The following is a 19,687-nucleotide window of genomic DNA, read 5'->3' as shown; positions in this document are numbered from 1 at the left end:
GACGTGATTCCTGAATGAGGTGGGGAAGCCTGGGCTTAGTATTATGATTTTTGACAATAACGGTGGTTATTATTTTTGACGATGATAGGTTATCCTGAGAAGGAGTTGAAGTCCAGTGAGGCTGCCAGGATGCTGACTGGGTTGGGTATTGGTGCTGGGGCTCAGAGCCGGCGCCAAGCTGCACATGGAAGTCTGGGGTCACCAGCATCCCTGTGGCATTTAACTGTAGGCAGGGTTGGGGGAAGGAAACAGGGCTTGGTACCTGTGGCTGAGGAACCCCAATATTTAGAAGTCATTTAACTTTTTACTCTCAAAAATCATAGACAACTATAAATACATCTTACTTCATCTCCAACCCCTTCCATCCCCCCCCAACCCTATGAAATCCTTCATCACATGACTTCATCCGTCACTATTTCAGAATGTATCTCTAAGAGGTAAGAGAGACGTTTTTTAAAAATCCACAACATCGTATCACATCATCCCTAAAAAAAGCCAAAATAATAATTCTTCAATTTCATCAAATATCCAGCCTGTTGGCATTTCTGATTGTCTCACTGTTATCATAATCTTTTAACATAATTGTTTCAATTGCAAGTTAAGTCCGATCCAACAATTAGTGATGATAGCTCTTAAGTTATTCTATTTTTCATCCGGAGGGTTGCCATCTATCTCTCTGTTTCTTGTAACTGTTGCAGGACCTGGTTCCCTTCGCCCAGCTGAGCTCCCCACGAGCTGGGATCTGCCAGCATCGGGGGCTCCCCCTCACTCTGTCTCCTTCTCTGAAGCACAGTTGTCTTTGGGGCAGGCCCCTCCCTTTAATGGTGCTCAGATCCCTTTAGTATCTGGGAAAGCCAGCCAATGGGTCCCCTCACAGATGTCCCCAAGTACACAGAATATAGGATGATAGAACAAACTGACTATACTGAGACTCAGTTATTAAAACCTTACAGCTGTGTGGGTGACACAGCTGTCCTAGACACACTGTCCCCTCCCACTCCCTTCAGTCAACTGCCCATTGCTGGACTTGGCAACTCTGTGCACCCCCGCCGAAGCCCTCACTTCTTCTCCCTTCAGGGGAGGCGGGATGTGTGGCCTCATGCTCTGAGGGATCCAGCCCCAGTCATGTCCTCTGGCAGCATCTTAATAGCAAGCTCTTCAGTGTCACCTTCCTTTCCCTGTGTCACCCCCTTACTCCCCATGTTTCTCAAACAAATGTCCTGCTTTGGAATCCTCACCTCAGGGCCTGCTTCCGGGAGAACCCAAACAGAATTGTAATCTGTTGGCACCTTGATTCATTTATTGTATCAGGAGGTTTAGCAGTGGGAGCCATGAGCACGATGATGCCCTGAGAAGTGCCCCGTGGTCCTGTGAGATGGGACGGTCTGTGGTTTCTACGGGTCCTGAAGTCACAGTTGAAGGAAAGGCTGCATTTTAGTCAGAGGTCAGGGAAAATAAAGATTTCTTTTCTCATCTGAGTTTTTGGAGCCTGGCATTGGCCCGTGGTCCCCTCTCCAGGTTAAGAACCCCTAATGTGGAGGCACTGTCCAATTCAGATTTGGAGGTGACTTTTTATTTAGGAAGACTCCTTCATATTTTATAGGTGGTGTCCTGTTCTTCCACGGTATGTGCTGTCCCTCTTTGTGTGGCCTTAGCAGCAGCTGATGAGCAGTGAAGACTTTGGAAGGACAGTGCTCTGAGTAAGATGGGCACTCTGGAGGGCACCCAGTGGCAGCACGTGTGACCTGACACCCCTGTGCTCAGGTGCACTCTGCTGCTGGGTGGAGAATAGACTAGATGGGTCATGGCAGACTCCATATCACTCCTATAGTGACGGAACATGGATTGAGTTGTATGGAAATGTGCCTAGCTGAAAAGACTACATTTCCCTACTTCCCTTGTAGGTAGGGTGGCCATGTGACTTGCCTCAGCCAATGAGATATAGCAGAAGTTCCCATGGGAGTTGGGAAGACTGCTTAAGGGTTATGGGTCCTGCTGAGGCCAGGCTGGGCACGGGACTGTGATGGCCATCTGAGCCATGTGGTGACCTTGAGGATAAATCCCAGACGTTATGGATGGAGGAGCAAAGATAGTGAAGGGGCCTGGGTCTGCCGTACCATAGACGTTCCCTATGAAAGGGGTACACCTGCATAAAGGTTGCACCCCCATTATGTGCAGTTTCCTATTACATGGAACAGCAGATCCCAACCTAAGTGTCTGGGCCAGGCACAGAGCAGGGAGGGAGGCACAGTTCAGGCAGGGTCATGGGAGCAGATGGCTGGTGGTGGGACAGCAGCCGGGTGGGAAATGCACCTGCTAGGCAGATGCCAGGCCTCCCCAGGACAAGTGGGCACAGCCTACAGGCAGGGGGCTGTTGGGAGGAGGCCACAGGATGGAACTTTGCAGACTTGCTGCATCTCTTAAAGCGTTTAGCCTGGAGAAGATATGGCTTGTTCAATTTGGTCCCTTCCTCTGGTCTTTCCGGAATCTGATAGATTACTTTAACCACCATCTAATAGTGGAAAGATAAGTCTTCCCCAGTCTCTGTGTTCTAGCAAACTTTTGTTTTTCCCTGTTCCCTTCCAGGTTTTTTACCCTACTTAAATCCTGTTATCCATGCAATTTTGTATTCTGCTTTCTTCACTCACCATTATGTCATATGAAAGGGTTCCAAGAAGCATCCTGGTCTTCGTAATTCTGATTTTTGATGGTTGAGTAATAATGATATTATATCGTAATGATATAATGCGCTTGGCTAGTTCCCTCATGGGGGGGCGTTTGGGTGCTCCCAACATTCTGCCCTAAAAACCAGAACTTTCATTAACATCGTGAAGTGGTTATGGAGAATATTATTAGTCATGTTTGAATTGCTTAATTGAACTCACATGTCCTTTCCTCTTGAAAGGAACGTGACAGTGAGGACCCTCCCTTTGTTCACAGTAACACAGCCAGAGCTGCTCAGCCCTTAAGTCACCGGACTCTGTGATAAGTGCTTTGTGGTCTCACCTCATTTACTCCTGTGACCAGCCCACTAGGCACCTCCCACGGTGTGGCACGGCCCCCAGGGGCTGCCCTTTTTTTTCCTAAAGATTTTATTGGGGAAGGGGAAGTGTGTACTTCCAGGACTTTTTTTCCAAATTGTTGTCCTTTCAATCTTAGTTGTGGAGGGCGCAGCTCAGCTCCAGGTCCAGTTGCCATTGCTAGTTGCAGGGGGCGCAGCCCACCATCCCTTGTGGGAGTGGAACTGGCAACCTTGTGGTTGATAGCCCACTGGCCCATGTGGGAATCGAACTGGCAGCCTTCAGAGTTAGGAGCACAGAGCTCCAACCGCCTGAGCCACCGGGCCGGCCCCCAGGGGCTGCCCTTCGGCATCGCTGTGCCACCCAGTGGCTGTGCCCTTTCCTCCTGTATCCATGCCAAGGGCCAGGAGCTGACCAGAGTTCCAAAGCTTGGACTGTTTCCTTTCGTGATCTGTGACCCAGCAAGCTCATGACTGGATGGTCCCTACTGATTCTTCTCGCTCTGCTGTGGGCAGGGGAGGGTGGAGGCTGCCTGCCGACATGGGTGGCGGGGGTGGGGTGGGGAGGGAGGCTGGTTCCCAGCACCACCTGAGGACCCAGAGGGGTTCGGGTCAGTGTTCATCCACTGGAATGTTCTGCTTCCCCCGGGATGAAGCTCTGCAGGGGAGGTCTTTTGGCCACTGGCAAATAGACGCACTCAACACATACGAGTATGTGATATGAGTGAATGAAAAGGGAGGTTTGAGGGGTCTCTGGGTGTGTGAGTGGTGCCTACCTGCTCCAGTATGCAGCTCACTACTTTGGGGGTCTGGTTAGAACTGTGCGCAGACCTCCTGCAGACCATCCTTGGATCTCGTGGGCTGTGGCCTCTAAGGGTGGAGTCCCGTGCTGTCACCGAGAATAGGAGGTTGGCATACAGTTATTAAAAATACTCTGGTCAATAATCTGAAAAAATATGACACTATTTACAGTTAGGAATGTTGTCAGCCAGTCTTTGCCCAAATGCCACCCGGATACTGAGTTGTAAGCTTCCTTGCAAATATAGGCCATCCCGCCCGAGAACACAGGTGGGGAAGGCTCACTGCCTGACTCCGCTCCTCTTAGGGCAGAAAAGGCAGCTCCAGCGTTGCCAGCTCAGAACTTTAGACTGAATTCCAATCCCATTTTGCTAAGGGAAGCAGCATATGTTTTAAATTTAGAAGCTCATAGAAATGAGCAATTTGCTGGAATGGTTTAAAGTACAAACCCGTGGAAAATACAGCACCAATTTCACATGCTTTTCTTGTGAAATTAGTCACCCAATTAATGACACGCGGGGCAGCTGGATTCTTGCACAAAACAGAAACCGTAGGAAATATTGCATGGTTGGCATGTAATGTTCCAGGGACATGTTCTGTTTTTAGAACAGAGTAGAACTGTATGCAGGAGTCATCGTAACTCCCTTTGACACGATCCTCTGCCCAGCTGGAACCTAATAGCTATTCAGCTCCGTAAAGAAACGTGTCCTAGACTTGTGCTTGGCCAGGGTAGGGTTGCCTGCTGGAGAGGCAGCCAGCTGGCAGGAAGTGGCCTCCAGGCTCACCCCAAGCAGGAGTCCTCATTCCCAACTGAATGCTCGGACTCCTGGCTTGAATCCTCAGCATTTCTACCTTTACAGGGTCAGGCATCAGGGTGACAGGCCCGAGGGAAAAAGAGGAAACGAGCCCAACACAGGAGGTCCTAGGAAAGGTGGCGTCCCCAGCAGTCCCCTTCCTGCCTCACAGAGATGGGTCAGGGCTGCCCGGAAGAAACAGGGCCAGACCCACAGGACGGGGAGTCCGATGCGCTTCACCGAGATAGGGGTCACGTCCCCAACAGTAAGATAGAGAGGCCCACATGGCAGCAGTGTCCTCGGGTCACAGAGTCAAGGCTTGGTGTTACTTTCTAGGGCCACGTTTTGACAGGGTGTTGAAAAGCTAAAGGGTCACAGGAGGAGGGTATTCTGGCTAATGAAGGACTAAAATCCAAGTTCGAGGGGAAGGGGCAGAAGGACAATTTCACATTTAACATCACAAGCTCTGTCCTACAGAAGCGGCATCGGCCTTAGTGTGTCAGAAGCTGGCTGATTTTGCAGCAGCACAAAGAAATTTTTCAATGACTTGTGCTGTCCAGCCAACAGCTGCCTTGAAAACGAGTCGAGGAAGATTGGGAAGCACATTTGTTTCCTGTGGCTGCCGTAACCAAGCGCCACAAATCTGTGATTTCAAACAATAGCTAAAGGGTCAAAGCGTACAAAGAAAAAGATCAAATTCATTTTTAAAAGGAGAAGAAAACAACGGAAATATATTCTCTCTCGGTTTCAGGAGTAGACGTCTGAAAAGGACAGGTGTGTCTTCTTCACGTACCTGGCAGCTCCCCACCGCAGGGGCCTTACTGGGAAACAGCAAGAATTTAGATGGGGGTCCCAGGCCTGTCCAAGTACGGCAGTGGAGGGGGTGCTGGGCTCCCCGTCCTGTGACCTTCCCGTAGTTTATACCCACCTGCTTTGAGGGAGATCCCCAGGGGCTCACAGTGGCGAAGCACGAATACACAGGGCCCCCCATTTATAAAAGGCAGCTCAGTGCTCAGCGGGAGGAGGACCCAGCAGGGCTCAGTCTCAGGACCTGGGTGGGCTGCTAAACTTGATTCTGAGCCCCTTGGCAGCCGAGGCAAAAAGGGAAATGGGTTGAATTGTACTGGTTTTTATTTTTTACTGAAAGGAAGCATACACATGTATCTGGAAAGATAGATTTTTTTTTTCATGATACTAGAAAACATATATTTTATGAATCCTTCCATGAAGGGCTTTGGGAAACTAAAGGTACTTTTGAACTTTGTTTTTTTAACTATGGTTTTACAAAAGATTTATAAAAAAGAATCTCCCCATGGCTTGTTTTTTACAGAACTCCAATTCTGATGTAAAAGGGATTGTTCTTAGACTGAGGGCGAACCTACTTTTTGTATAAAACCAGGTGCCTGCTGTAAGCCAGAATTTTTCTTCCAAAAAAGAGATTTAATTCTATTTGAGTGTTAAAAAATATATATTAATTGTTATAGTAATAATAATTGTTCTATTAGAGTATCACATGCTAGAGTGTTATATTAGAGTATTGCTCTCCAAAACGTGGACTTTTATATGAAAACATAAGTGGCCTCAGCCTGACTCCTGACTCTGTCTTCCTTTCTCTGAAGGACACAGATTAGAACAGGACCCACCCTAAGCGCCTCACTTGAACTTAATCACCTCTTTAAAGACCCTCCCTCTAAATACACTCACGTTCTGCTGTACTGTGAGTTGGGACGTCAACATATGAATTTTGGAGAACACAGTTCAGCGCATGACACGCCATCTGGCCCCAGCTGCAAAAACAACTTAGGTTGTTCCCGTCTTGGTTACTGTGAATGACTATCGCAGGGCAGAAGTGTCTTTGACATAAGGATCTCACTTCTTTCAGATAAATATCCAGAAGTAGAACTGCTGGATCACATGGTACTTCTAGTTTTAACTTTTAGAGGACCCTCCACACTGTTTTCCATGATGGCTGCACCAATTTACACAAGGGGTCAAGGGGTCCCTTTGCTCAGCATCCTTGCCGGCACTTGTCTCTCGTCCTCTTGATGACGGCGTTCTCCCAGGGGTGAGGTGATCCCTCACTGTGGTTTGGACTTGCATGTCCCTGGTGACTGGTAACGTTGAGCATCTTTTCAGGTACCTGCACATCTTCTTTGGGAAAGTGTCTGTCCAGATTTTTTGCCCATTTTGTAATCGGGTCATTTGTGATTTTGCTCTTGAGATGTCTGAGTTCCATACACCTTTTGAATACTAATCCCTTGTCAGGCATCTGATTTGCAAACACCTTCTTGTTTATGGTTCTCTTTGTTGTGCAGAAGCGTTTCAATCTGTGTCAACCCACTTGTTGATTTTCGCTTTGTTGCATCTGTCTGACGTTCTCCACACCTTCCTCTTTGTGTCATTCACAGATGGCCCTCCCATCCGAGACCACATGATCCTCAGCGTTACCAGCAGCAGCTTTCACGTGTCCTGGAGTTTGAATTCCACCCAGAACCGCACTTTCCACGTGCAGGTTTCCAGGGGTGAGGAGCTGCTCAGGAGTGCCTGGACCCAGGGGACGACCCTGGAGGTGTCTGGGCTGGAGGCCGGAGTGCTGTATGGGGTGAAGACCAGCTACCAGGCGTGTGGGACCAACGTCACCACCACGCTGACTGTCAGAACCGGTAAGGCACTCGTCTGAATGTCCCAGGTTTCCTGTGACTTGGTCTTTCTATCCTGGTTCTGTTGGCCCCAGCGATTCAAATCATTGATGTTCCTGTAAGCTGGCAGGGCGGGGCGTGGACCTGGTCCTACCTGTCCTAACAGGGCCATGGGCGCTCCGTGCCCTTTGAGCAGGCATGGCGGTCATGGCCATCACAGGTGGGGGCCTCAGCCTCGGGGTTCAGAGTGCAGAGCACAGAAGTAGCTGCATGTAAGACTGCACAGGGGTCTGCCTCGTGCACAGGTTAATGCCCATGACAGTGAATGAACGAGGTGTGGGAGGCATAGGCCTTAAGGACATGGCTCTGCATCCTTTATGAGCTGATCTGGTGCCCACCCGTGCCAAGTCATCAGACCACACAGGTGGGCACCAGGGGCCCCTAGGACCCCAGCCCGCAAATGCAAGCCCTTGACTTTGCACAAGCCTTCCAGTTTCCAAGCAGGCGCCGTCTCACCTTCTCATTTCACCTTCAAGGTGCTCTGGGAGTCGGTGGAAGGAGTACTCTTTTGCCTTTGAGGAAACTGACACCGGGTGGGGTTCCTTGCCCGAAGGTCGTCCCATGAGTGAGGGTGGACCTGAGTTCTGATTCCCCCCTCGCTGAGGTCCTCCTTTCCCACCTCGTCACGGAGCCGCTTTGCAGTACAGATCCATTGCCGTTCAGACATGAAACAGGATCTCTTAGCTCCCCCAGCACGCCTGGGAAAAATACCTACATTCCAATGCAGGACGGATCGTTTGGAAGATTCCAGAAGGCTCCTTCTCTGTATTGTACAAGTGCCGGTTTTTAGGGAGCTTGATTGGCTGTAAAGGCCCTCTCTAATGAATTTGACCTTGTTACGAGCCTGCGACGATGTTTGGTGGGGGATGTTACTGCAGCAGTCAGTACCCAGAGCCGCAGGTGATGGGCTTCCGGGCACCGGGGGGAACTAACTGTCCAGGAGGCTCCACCATGTGCAGGCTGACGTCCAGGCCTGAGGCTCACGGGCCACAAGCAACACTTGTTTCTCTTCCTAAGATGGGAGAAGGTTCAGAGGGGGCCCGATCTAGAAATGTGCAATATACAATGCTGGTGACATTTCTGTGGCCTTAAATAGTATGTGCAGCCGTGATATGGGCCCAAAGTTCGCAGCGCGTGGGGAGCCAGGCTGCGGGCACAGCTGTGGGTGGCTGTTAGGTCACCAGAGAAGCGCAGAGAGTTGCAGCAGGATCTGCTGGGGACTTGGTTTTATTCTCGGTCATGAAAGCTGGATGTTCCCGTGTCCCAGTGAGTCTTTTTCAGTTTCACTATGTCCAAAGGAAAGGACGCCTCCCCTGACGGGGCACCAGCTCCACTGGTTTGCCCAGCACACAGCAGGTTCTGAGAGGTGGCACTTTGGGTTCGAAAACGTGGGAAGGCCAGGGCAAATCGTGACTAGTTGGTCACCTGAGTGCTGGGGGGCCGGGTAGGCATGGCATGTGGACTTAGCTGTGCTCTGTGGCTGTGAAAGCGGCAAGGGAAGGCGGCGGCCACGCTGCGTGAGGGTCTGCTGGAGGGGCCTTCATCCCCAGCAGGTGCTGGCGAATCCCAGTTCCCACTGGTGGGGATGTGGTGCCATCTGTGCCTGTCCCTCCATGTCCCTGCCCTGGATGTACAGGTGTGTGTTTATGTCAGGAGTGTCCTTCACCCATGCTGGAGGCAAGTATTCCTTACATCGATTTCCCCCCGTTTTCACTAGCCCAATCGAACACTCATGCCTCAATCTATTTTTTCAAAAATTTCCCCTCTAAAGAATAGGCTTTAGGGAAGACATTGGTGGAAAAGCGAGTGGTGTTGGCTCACTGACCTGCAGCTAATGTGCCCGATTGTCTGTGTCAGATGCCCGGGTGTTCCAAGTCACAGTGAGAATCCTAAACCGCACGCTGACCGAGACGCTGCTGAACCGCGAGAGCCCCGAGCACCAGGAGTTTTCCCGACAAGTGCTTCACGAGGTAAAGCCAAGCACGGGAACAATGAGCTTTCGAAGCGAGGGACTCACACGAGCCAGACAGTCCCTTGAGCACCTTCTCTGTGACTGTGGCACAAGTGCAGGTCCCCACAGCCACGGGGACCCAGCCCAAATCCCACAGTAATTACTCAACGCTTCCCCCCCATTTATGGGGGACTTAATCTAGATTGGGGGCCAAACCATCTTTGAAATATGTGCCTTTGATTCAAATGGGCGACACCACTGGATGGTAGGTACAGCTGGGTTTTCTGTCACCTTCCACCTGAGGGACCTGGGGATCTGTCTTTGTACTTTGAAGCAGCTTCACGGAGGAAGCGCGTACGAGTGATCATGGTACCCCTTCCTCCCTGGGGCCAGAGGGAGACATCAGCACGCCGCCTGGGCAAACCAGGCCGGTGGCAAATGCTATGGTCAATTGGAGAAAAAAGTGACTGGCTAAACAGTCAAGAACCGAGAAAGGTATACAATTTTACCCTTGTTGCAAACTAATAAGCTAGCCCGTGCCAGCATTGATGCTGGCAGAAGACCCGAGATGCACGGGGCAGAGGCAGAGGACGGCACAGCACAAGCATCATTGGTCCCGAAGTCCACAGGGGTGACTCAGGGGGGACCAGCGCACACAGTGGGTCTGTATCACAGTGGAGGAACCCGGGCTTGGGGAACCTGAACCTTTGTAATGGCTGCAAACAAACCTGCCTAAACCTCACTCCAGAAGGAGACATGACTTTTATTATATCAGACAGTGAACATTTCTTCCCTTTGCCTGGAGGGGCCATGATCTCTCTCCCCCAAGACTTCATCATAAAAGCACCTTGGAAAGATGTGCTGGAACAGAGGGCAGTTAGTGCTTCTACTTGTAAAATGTGTAGAAATTTAAGAGATGGAAGTACGGCTGGCTGCCTTGCAAACTTTTACGTGCAGGGGAAATCGGTTTTGAACTTTCTTCAGGAACTCCCTTTTGTTTCCAGTGGTATCCGCCTGGGTGTGCAGGAATGGGGTGGTAGGCTGGTGGGGCAAAGCTGGTGTCTCCATTGTTCCTACAGGGGTGACCCTGAACCTCTGGCTTTGCCTGTGTTTCCTGAGAGATACAGCCCTGAGTGTGGGGTGGGGGGACGTGCCAAATAGACATGAGATGGTTTCTCAGAGACCCCCCCTTGGTCATAAAGAGGGGACACATGGATTATTTGCACCCTCTGCCAGCCATCTCTGGGGCCCGCCTAACGGTTTTGAAGATGTTATGGAAAATCTGCTTAATGATGGCTCTTGCCTCTCGTCTAGGTTGAAAGCTCCTTTCCGCCGGCGCTGTCTTACTTGTATAGACGAGGCAAGCTGAGGCTGCAGATCGTGTCTCTCGAGGCCGGAAGCGTGGTTGTGAAGCTCAGAGTGACGGTGCAGGACCCTGAGTTCCCAGTGGACATCTCCACACTGGCCCTCATGCTCCCGCGGCTGTGGATGAGCACAGTGTTCCATATTGACCAGCGGGGGACACTCGTGCAAGGTGGGCTCCCCTCCCCACCAGGTGTGCCTCCAGGAGGCCTCCAATGTCACAGGCTGCAGCATTTTGGGTCAACATTGACTTTACTCCAAAGGATAAAGTAGATGAAATTAGAATTCTTATTCTGTGTTCTTCACACTGGAACATGGCTGGAAAGTGGAGCAGAAAGGTTGCTGGGTCACCTGCAGTTGGCTCCCATTTGGCCCCAGGTGGGCCCAGCCCTGAAACAGTGAGCCTACCTGCCCTCCACACCTGCTGTCCCATAGATGGGGCTTGTCCTCTCGGAGGGTGTTTCTCGGCTGCCGCAGGCCCAGAGCTCAAGGTGGAACCTCACACGGGGAAGGGGGCGGGAGTGGACTATGTCTGTGTCAGGCCCAAGCACCGCCCGGCCGCTATGCCACTCACTAACACCTGGATCTGTTTTATTAGCCCAAATGTTATGTGATTTCGCGTGGTGTTTCCTTGAAGCAGGAAGTCACAGCTCAGGGGTGGGGGAGGGAGAGGAGACCAAGAGCGAGAAAGACAGACATAGAGGCAGAGAGAGAGATGGGGGTAAGAGAGACTCAGAGTCAGAGACAGAGATACCGACAGAGACACCACAAGACAGAGAGAGATGGAGGAAGAAGGGACTGGGGGAGGTGAGATAGAGAGAGAGAGACAGTGACAGAGAGGGACAGCGAGTTGCTGATGTGCCATTCAAACGTAGGGACAAACTCCCTCAAGCAGTGAGGACACCGACGGTCTCTATGTCACCCAGACTGTTTCGGGCACGGTCTGTGGAATGAGCATCACTCTGACCCCCCAGGGGAGCTGGATCCGAGAGTGAGCTTGGTCATCTCCTTTGGGCTCTGTCCTGGGCTGCTCTGCTATCCTAACCTCCTCCGACACAAGCATGCAGGGAAGGCTAAGAGAGGGTCACACCTGAAGTCAAATCTACCTGCCAGGCCTGGAGGTGGCTCTGTCACCCCCTCAGGGATGGAGGTGGCAGTGGCTCTCTGCACCTGGCTGGCCCTTGGTACCCCGAGGTTGGGTCCTCGGTGTATGCCCCCCCCTGGGGCCACATGGGAGCCATCTGCGGGTGACCCAGCAGCCCTTATGCTCTACCACCAGCCCCCACGCCTCAGGGCTTAGGTACTCCCAGACCTTTGTCAAATGATGCAGTGTGTCGAGTGGTGGCCCCCTCAAAAGATATGTCCAACCAGAACTTCAGAATGGGACCTTATTTGGAAGAAGACTCTTTGCAGATGAAATTAAGGTAGGATCTGAGATCATCCTGGATCTGGGTGGGCCCCCAATCCAATGACAAGTGTCCTTAGAAGTGACAGAAAAGAAGACAGGGAGGAGGACACGTGAAGAAGGAGTGATGTGGCCACAAACCAAGCAAAACCTGAGCCCCCAGAGCTGGAAGAGGAGGGACAGACCCTCCCCTGCGGCCCTCAGAGGGAGCCCAGCCCCGCAACACCCGGAGTTTGGACTTTGGACTCCGGACTCCAGCACTGGGACAGATGAACTCTGTTGTTTTAAGCCAGCTTCAAAGCTTGTGGTGATTTCTTATGCAGCCTCAGAAAACTCAGAGGAAGAACAGATACCTGTATTGCTCACAGTCTGGGGTTCTCAACAAACCTCTTTTAAGTATCCCCACCAAGTTCCAGAAGCCCCTTAGAAGGGAAGAGCAGGCTCCACCCTGCAGCGAGCGTCCCTGACACACGTGGCTGTTTGCTGGACGTTCCGGGCTGACAGGCAGCCGAGCAGCAGCTGAGGAAAGGCCCCTGGTGTGGGCAATTGCTCTTGGCCCAGGACCAGGAGGCTTAGGCTGCTTACTGGCAGGGGACGTGCCCTGCCTGTACGGTCTTCTGACCCAGTTTCAGCTGGCTTCTGACACCAGAGCCCACAGGACTGTGCCCAGGACACAGCCCCTACACAGGCCTGAGCCCACGTGTGGGGAAGGCGTTTTCTGCTCCCAAGAGAGCCCTCAGCCCCGCCAGCCCACCCAGAAGCACGTTCGTTGCCATTCTGCAGAAAATCAACACACGAGAGCTCCTCTCCTCTGTGGCTCACGCTGAAATAATGTTGGCTTCGTCCGAGCATTCCTGCATCATCTGGGAGTGCTCCCCACCCGTGAGGCAACGTGTCCCATCAGTGAGGAGGTCACGTCATGACCTCATCTTCTCCCTGAGGCCTGTCTTCCTGGGGTCACTGGGTGGCCCTGTGTCCTGGGTCTTCCTCCAGGAGGATATGCCCACGTTGGGAGGCCCTAGTCCTATGAGCCACACCCTCAGGGGTGGTTGGCAGAGCCTGTCACTTTGCCCCGAAGGAAGAGGCATGACATGGGAAGGCTTCAGTCCCAGCTCTGCCATTCAGGTGGTTACTGGAGGGTGGGCTCTTCTCGGCCTGGTGTCCAGGTTCTTGGCGTCTGGAGCAAAGAATTGAATGAGACACAGAAATAAAGTGGTGAAAGAGTAGCTTATTAGAAGAGATAGCACACTCCAAAGGGATAGGAGCGGACCCGAGCAACAGAGAATGGCTCAAGGGCCCATTAAAAAAGAAAAAAAGCACACTCCAAAGAGTTTGGAGTGGGCCCCTGAGCAAAAGCAAGGCTTAGAAGGTTCAAAGGGCCCGGACTGGCGAGGACTTGGAGTTTTTATCTTTTTTCTTTCGAATGGGCTGTTCCTTTCCAGGAGTGGGACCACTTGATTGACACCTGTGATTGACAAGAGGCTATTATCTCATCTTTTCGGACTGAGCATGTTCCCAGAATTCAGTCTGTTATGATATTAATGAACTTCCGGCATATGTATGATATTATAATGATGGTATAACGAGGCCCAGGTGAAATGAAGATCGTCGTGGCCTTTACTGTGCAGGTGTGAGTGGCCGGTTTAATCTAGTTGGGTATTTCGTTTCCGATTTGTTCCTCATAGGGGTAGATAATTACAATGAAAAGGGCAAGTTTTGGGTGGAGACGGGAGGTCTTTTGGGAGGTCGCATTCTGTGGGTGGTGTAGGAATGCAGAGACCCGATGCCTGTCTCTAACTGCCTGCCTTTTATCCCCTTGGGAGGTGTGCTCCCTATAAATCTCTATGGGAAGTTGAGGGACAGAAGGTCCTTCCTTCTGTATCTGCTTCCTGCTGGACGGGGATGTAGAGCTGTCCCTGCCTATTGGGGGATTCATGGAACTCTCGTCCTGTCTGGTCTCAGCTGGGAGGAAGGGGTCTTGAGACCCGCATGGAAGAGCACGCTGGGTTCTTTGGTTGCGACTGGCAGTCTTGCGGGGTATCCTCTGTATCCCCAAGGCCCCTGTATGAGGAAAAATAGATTTTAATTAATCCATTCAACCAGTCATTCAGGTGTTGTCAATTGTCCAGGAGTTAGGCCCGGAACGCGTAGGAGAGAACACTAGGCTTCAATGACTACAATCAACAAGTATGAATCACAAGTTTTAGGGTCATTATCTAAAGCAGGGGTAGGAGTTTTCTATGATTCAGGTTAAAAAGCAATATTATTTATGATTAAGAAACTAATGGGAGTTAAAACACCAAAGAAAGAAAACTTAAGAGTTTTTGTAGCGAGAAGCCCTCTCGTCTGGCTTGTATCAGTGGGACCCTGCACCAGTGACCCCACCTCCTGGGCCTCAGTGTGCTCATCTGGGAAATGGGAACATCACGGCACATCTCACTTCTTAAGGCTGTGAGTAAATGGAGGGAGAATGTGGGTGTGGGAAGTAGTGCAGGGCTTGGCATGCTGCTGACGGCCCCGCCCACATTTCAGGTTAACTCTTCTAGGATCAATTTTCACATCTGGGGTGAGTCCTTGGGCCAGGAAGGTCCTCCAGCATCTCCTGGGGCCCCACCGGTCCGCCCCTCCCAAGGGGTACCTCTCCCTGCTCCCTCCCATCTCCCACACCCTTGGCTCTTCTGGCCCTGCCTCCCGCCTTCCTTAAGGTTTGCTTTCAGGAAGGACCATCCTGCTCATTTGCTCTTTTTTTTTTTTTTTTTTTAATTGGGGGAAGGGAACAGGACTTTATTGGGGAACAGTTTTGCCAGTTCAATTCCTCGAGTCCCACAAGCGATGGTGCGCAGTGCACCCTGCAACTAAGATTGAACATGGCACCTTGAGCTGAGCTGCCTCCCGGATGGCTCAGTTGGCTGGAGCATGGGCTCTCAACCACAAGGTTGCCAGTTTGATTCATTTGCTCTTAAGTGACAATGACCAATGGGGCTTCCACAAGGCCTCCACATGGCCCTCTGTGCTTCAGTGATCTGTGCAGATGGCAGCCAGAGGAGGTGCTAGTGACAGCATTGTTCTGCGCGAGGGGTCCCCTGGGTCTGCTGGCATCTCTGTGGTCACAGTGCCACCTTCTCCTGGGTGCGTCAGGAGGGGCCTAACTGTGTCCCCAAAGCTTCCAGTCACCTGCATGCTCCTGGCAGGATCGCAGCCGCCTGTCCCCTATGTAGGCAGTGGGTGAAGAGACATGAGAGAGGGAGTCTGGCCCTGCGACTGTCACCATCCCCCTGGCCTGCTAGGTGGGTTTTCTTTCTTTACATTCAATGGTGCTGCCTTTTGTCCAGCTGCTGTGCCTGGTGCCCTTAGTGCAGACCCTCTGTGCCCGCCTTTCCCCTCTAGTGTGAATCTGACACCAGCCCCCAGGTGACAGGAGGGCTCTGGCCCAGATGTCACCTCCGAAGGGTAGCTGGGCCCCAAAGACAGGGTGGGGCCCCCTGAGGAGCCTGCCCCTTCTGAGACGGGGCAGCCTGTTCTGGGGCTTCCCCAACTCATTCCTGGGGGGCAGGGGGCCCCTGTACCAGGAGTGGAAACTCTGCGGTGGCTGTCCCTGTCCTCTAGGAAGTGGGCCACACCCTTGTCCCAGCTTCAGGGCCCGAAGGAGCAGCGCGCAGCTTCCTACATGGGGCCCGCAGCCAGTCCAGGAGGTGCAGAGGCCCCATGGCAGCTCTAACTGCTTGCAGACCTGCTTCCTCTGTCTGAACTGAAGAACTGCCTGACCTCAGTCTTGAACACAAGGTCAAATAGAGCTGTCCCCGCCTTACTCAGGCTTGCTGGTGAGCTGTGTGCTGGGGGAGTGCAGGCTAGGTGAGTCACTGCCACTAAAAATAGATACCAGGTTCTTAGCGGTGTGAGCCCAAGTCTCGACTGGGACCTTGCTCTCCTCAGGGCCCTGCTGCAGCTCTGTCCCCAGCCTGAGCTCTGTCCCCAGCCTGAGCCCCCCAGCACCTTCGAGCTGCCTGTCCACTGGAGGTTGGGCAGGGGTCCAGAAAGGACTGGAGGCCAGGCCAGCAGGGCCCTGCCTGTGAAGGAGACCAGGCGTGTTGTGTGTGCATGTGTGTGCGCATGTGTGTATATGTGTACATGTGCATGCATGTGCGTGTGTTTGTGCATGCATGTGTATGTATGTGCACGTGTGTATATGTGTTTTACATCAGCTGATGAGTGAGTCTGCTGGTCTTGGGGGAGCTGCTTCGGTGAAGATCAGGAAGCAAAACTGCGAACAGCACAATGGGCCTCTGGGTACTTGGCTGCAGCTTTCTCTGCACAAAACTGAACCCGTCACTTGTCTCGACTGGAATCCTAGCCACACTCGGCTCCTCTGGCACACTGGCCATGGATCGGGCACTCCGCCAGCAGCTCTAGGGAGCTTCGAGCAGAAGGCCTCGCAGCCCCCCGCACTGGGGGATCCAAGCCCCTTCTCGGGCCCCAGTCTGCCCTGCTAGCAGAGGGGACTCTGTTTGGAGCCATCTGCTCCCCTGGGGAGCACAAGGGGTTGGCACAGGCACTGACTCAAAGGCCCCTCCCAGCTTGAAAGACAATTTGAGATAGTTATTCCTTCAGGTTTATCGTGCTTATTGCACGCAGCACTTTATTGATCGGTCATATGTCAAAATGCATGAAACCACATTTTTCTGAAAGCAGGTACAGGTGTAGGGGGTGGAAATCTCAGGGGGTCTAGGAGATGGGGAAGGAGAGGGTGGGAGAAAGAGAAGGGACTGGTTTTCCAGATGAATTTTGTTTCACGATTTGGCCTCATGTGAGTCCTGGCTGCCCCCTGATTGGAAAAGGTGGGGCTGGGTACGGTGAGGGTGGGTGAGCAAGTCTGGGGGCCATGGCGGGGATTTACAGGGACAGGGCTTACTGAACACTCTACCTTGTGCAAATCAGAAGGGTCAAGGCTTCCTGATGATGTGGGGGTTTGGGACTCTGAGTCTTTCCCGGAGGAGGTGCTCATGGGTCGTTCCTATCTGTGTCGAGGAAGGTCATGTGATACTTAATGGGACCCTTCGTGGCTCAGGCATTTTCCTCTTTCTTTCTTGAAACACTAAATATTAGAGGGTGTCGGCACATCAGAGAGAATTGGGTCTGGGAACGAAGGACGAACGAGGGAGAAATATTCTCACACCGGTGTGTGCTAATACCCCCAGAAGGACACAACATTCCCTAATCTTCGCCCCCAAATCAGCCAGCCAGTGGTGAGGGTCGCGCAGGCAGGCGCTCAGCTTGTGACTTTGGTTCAAGTTCAGGTTCCTGGGGGAGGGCCTCCTCCCGGGCGTGCTGGACGCCACGGGCACGTCACCGATTCCCGGCCTTGTCCTTTGGGCCAGTTGCTGCAAAGACAGTCAGGAAAAGCTCTGCTTGGCTACCATTCATTTTCTGAGCAGCCTCTGGCCTTTTTGTCACCGGCTCGTGTCCTGTCTCCTGTCAACAGATTGGGACGAGTGTGCAGACAGCCTAGAACACGACTGCTCCCCGGCCGCCCAGTGCATCAACCTGGAGGGTTCCTACACCTGCCAGTGCCTGACGGCCAGGGATGCCAACCCCTCCCGAGCAGGCCGGGCCTGTGCTGGTGAGTCTCCCTGCCCCCCGCCCCGTCCCCCCAGCTCTGGGCCCTGCCCCCTCTGGGGCAATTTCTCCATCAGGCATGAAGGGCACAGTGCCAAGGGCCCACCATCCTGTTAGGAACCCACGAAAATGGTTTTAAAAGCAAAGAAATATAATAGTGAATATCAGTAATGAATCCAGTCTTTATACCAATGCAGTTTTAAAATATAAGTTTTAATTTTTTTATGGATGAAGTGATTCACAAAAGTCATGATGCAGCCAGAGGACGGGGTCCCTCCTCAGGTGGCCTGGAGCCTGAGTGAGTGTGGGAGCCCAGGCGGGTGTGGAGAAGGCCCTGATGGAGGCCTCTGGGCCCCAGTCCTGTCACATCTCTGCCCTAAGTTTTCTAGGGCCAGTTTTGATTGATTGGTTGGACTACCTGGCAGGCTGAGGTGAGAAGCGGGAGGCCACGTACAGACACAAAATGCTGTGATCGATTAGCCATGTCTGCCCTGGGCACAGGGTGGGCAGTGGAGGCACTCAGCCACCTTTCGCTGTCCCAGCTCAGGGCTTCTAACCAGAACAGCACAGACTCATCCCCTGGGGAGCGGAACGCTGCTCCTCTCCCACGTTGTTCTCCTTCCTCACATCCACACAGCTTCTCTTCTCTCAGTCGTCTTGTCAGGTGAGGTCCGCAGACTGATAACAGTGGCCAGCACCAAGAACCACCCCATTTCCCCAAAGGCTGGATGGGTTGGCCAACAAAAGCCAAGCCCTGCATTTGTGTTCTAGTTCTGCAGACCCCCCAGGGAGACCCCCACTCTCAGGGTCTCAGCGTCCTCATTTATTAAATGAAGCGGCCCCTCCACGGCCTCCGCAAGAGTCAGTTGGGTGACTGCAAACATGGGCCCCACTAAACATTCATAATCACCAACCAAGACAGTCTGTATCCCACCTGGGGGTCCACCTGGGGGGCTCTTGCTCATGGGTGGCATCTGGTAGGCTTTGTTCAGATGTTTCTGGACCAGACACCCCATCTGAGAGTGACTTGTCCTGGCAGGTGATGAGGTGAGCCCCGTGGGAGGTGCACTGTCCCTCACGACAGGGGTGATGGCCCCAGCTCTCAGCACAGAAGCAACAGCTCTTGGCCTGGAGACCCCCACCTTGTCACCCAGCCCTGGGCACCCGTGGGGCACCCCTGCAGCAGGCCAGGCCCAGACCCCAGGGCCCCCGCCCAGGATTGGGGGCAGTGGCGTGGTCGGGCAGGACAGGAACAGCACAGGGCAAGGCGTGGAGGAGGAAGTGCCCAGCGAGGCCTCCAGCCTGGGGACGGGCCAGTGGATGGCCACCAGGGCTCCCAGACCAACCCGCAGCTCCCTTCCCGGGGCCACGGAGGGCCCGCTCGATGCCCCTGGACAGTTGCTGAGAAACTCCACTACAGAGCCGCCTGCCTTGCCCACCCCTGCTGAGGGTCCAACGGGCCAGGCCATGTGGCACGCCAGCCTCCCGACGCGGGACACACCGCCTGCAGCTCTGGACCCCACACAGCCACAGAACGCAGACCCTGCACCCTCGGCCCCCATCCCTGCATCTCTGAAGACCCTGGCCTGTGGTGAGTGCCTGGAACAGTGCGTCCCAGGGACCACGTGGTCAGTGTGAGTTCCAGTGGCAAAGGCCCCTGTGGTGGTCGAGTCAAAGACCTTTTAGAACCACTCAGGTGGATTTCTCACTTTAAGTCTGGGCAGACAGGGTGCCGAGCAGCCCTGTTCCTGGGGGCCAGCTTCTGGTCTAGTTGGGATAAGAACTTGGTCTCTGTTTTCTCCACAGCCCTTCCCCTTCCTAAGCCTCCCATTTGCCAACAGCTGGGGCAGGAAGTCGGGCATCTGGGGGAGACCGTGGGGCCCCTGTGTCACACTGAGCACGGGCACAGCCCCCAGCAGTATTGGGCGCCCAACATTTCTGCACTTCCCCAGCAGTGCTGACCCCCAATGGTCCACATCACACAGTACTCGTAGAGGGCTTAGCCATTGCCAAGGTCCTGGGGACAGCTCAGGAGACAGCTGACAG

The 19,687-nt window shown here is 53.1% G+C and overlaps 1 protein-coding gene across 1 annotated transcript in view; it reads left to right on the top strand.

Annotated features, from left to right (window-relative positions):
- UMODL1 (uromodulin like 1) overlaps window positions 1–19,687 on the top strand; it is a 56,105-nt gene that overhangs the window by 14,847 nt on the left and 21,571 nt on the right. Inside the window, exons 7-11 of the mRNA XM_019745653.3 lie at window positions 7,020–7,274; window positions 9,168–9,280; window positions 10,576–10,795; window positions 17,508–17,645; window positions 18,681–19,232. Of these exons, the coding sequence (XP_019601212.3) occupies window positions 7,020–7,274; window positions 9,168–9,280; window positions 10,576–10,795; window positions 17,508–17,645; window positions 18,681–19,232 (1,278 nt within the window). The remainder of the gene's footprint in view (window positions 1–7,019; window positions 7,275–9,167; window positions 9,281–10,575; window positions 10,796–17,507; window positions 17,646–18,680; window positions 19,233–19,687) is intronic.

The sequence above is a fragment of the Rhinolophus sinicus genome, chromosome 17 (assembly GCF_057876585.1).
Source record: "Rhinolophus sinicus isolate RSI-liver-muscle chromosome 17, RSI-T2T, whole genome shotgun sequence".
NCBI classification, from domain to species: domain Eukaryota; kingdom Metazoa; phylum Chordata; class Mammalia; order Chiroptera; family Rhinolophidae; genus Rhinolophus; species Rhinolophus sinicus.
This window is presented reverse-complemented; position numbering and strand designations above follow the sequence as displayed.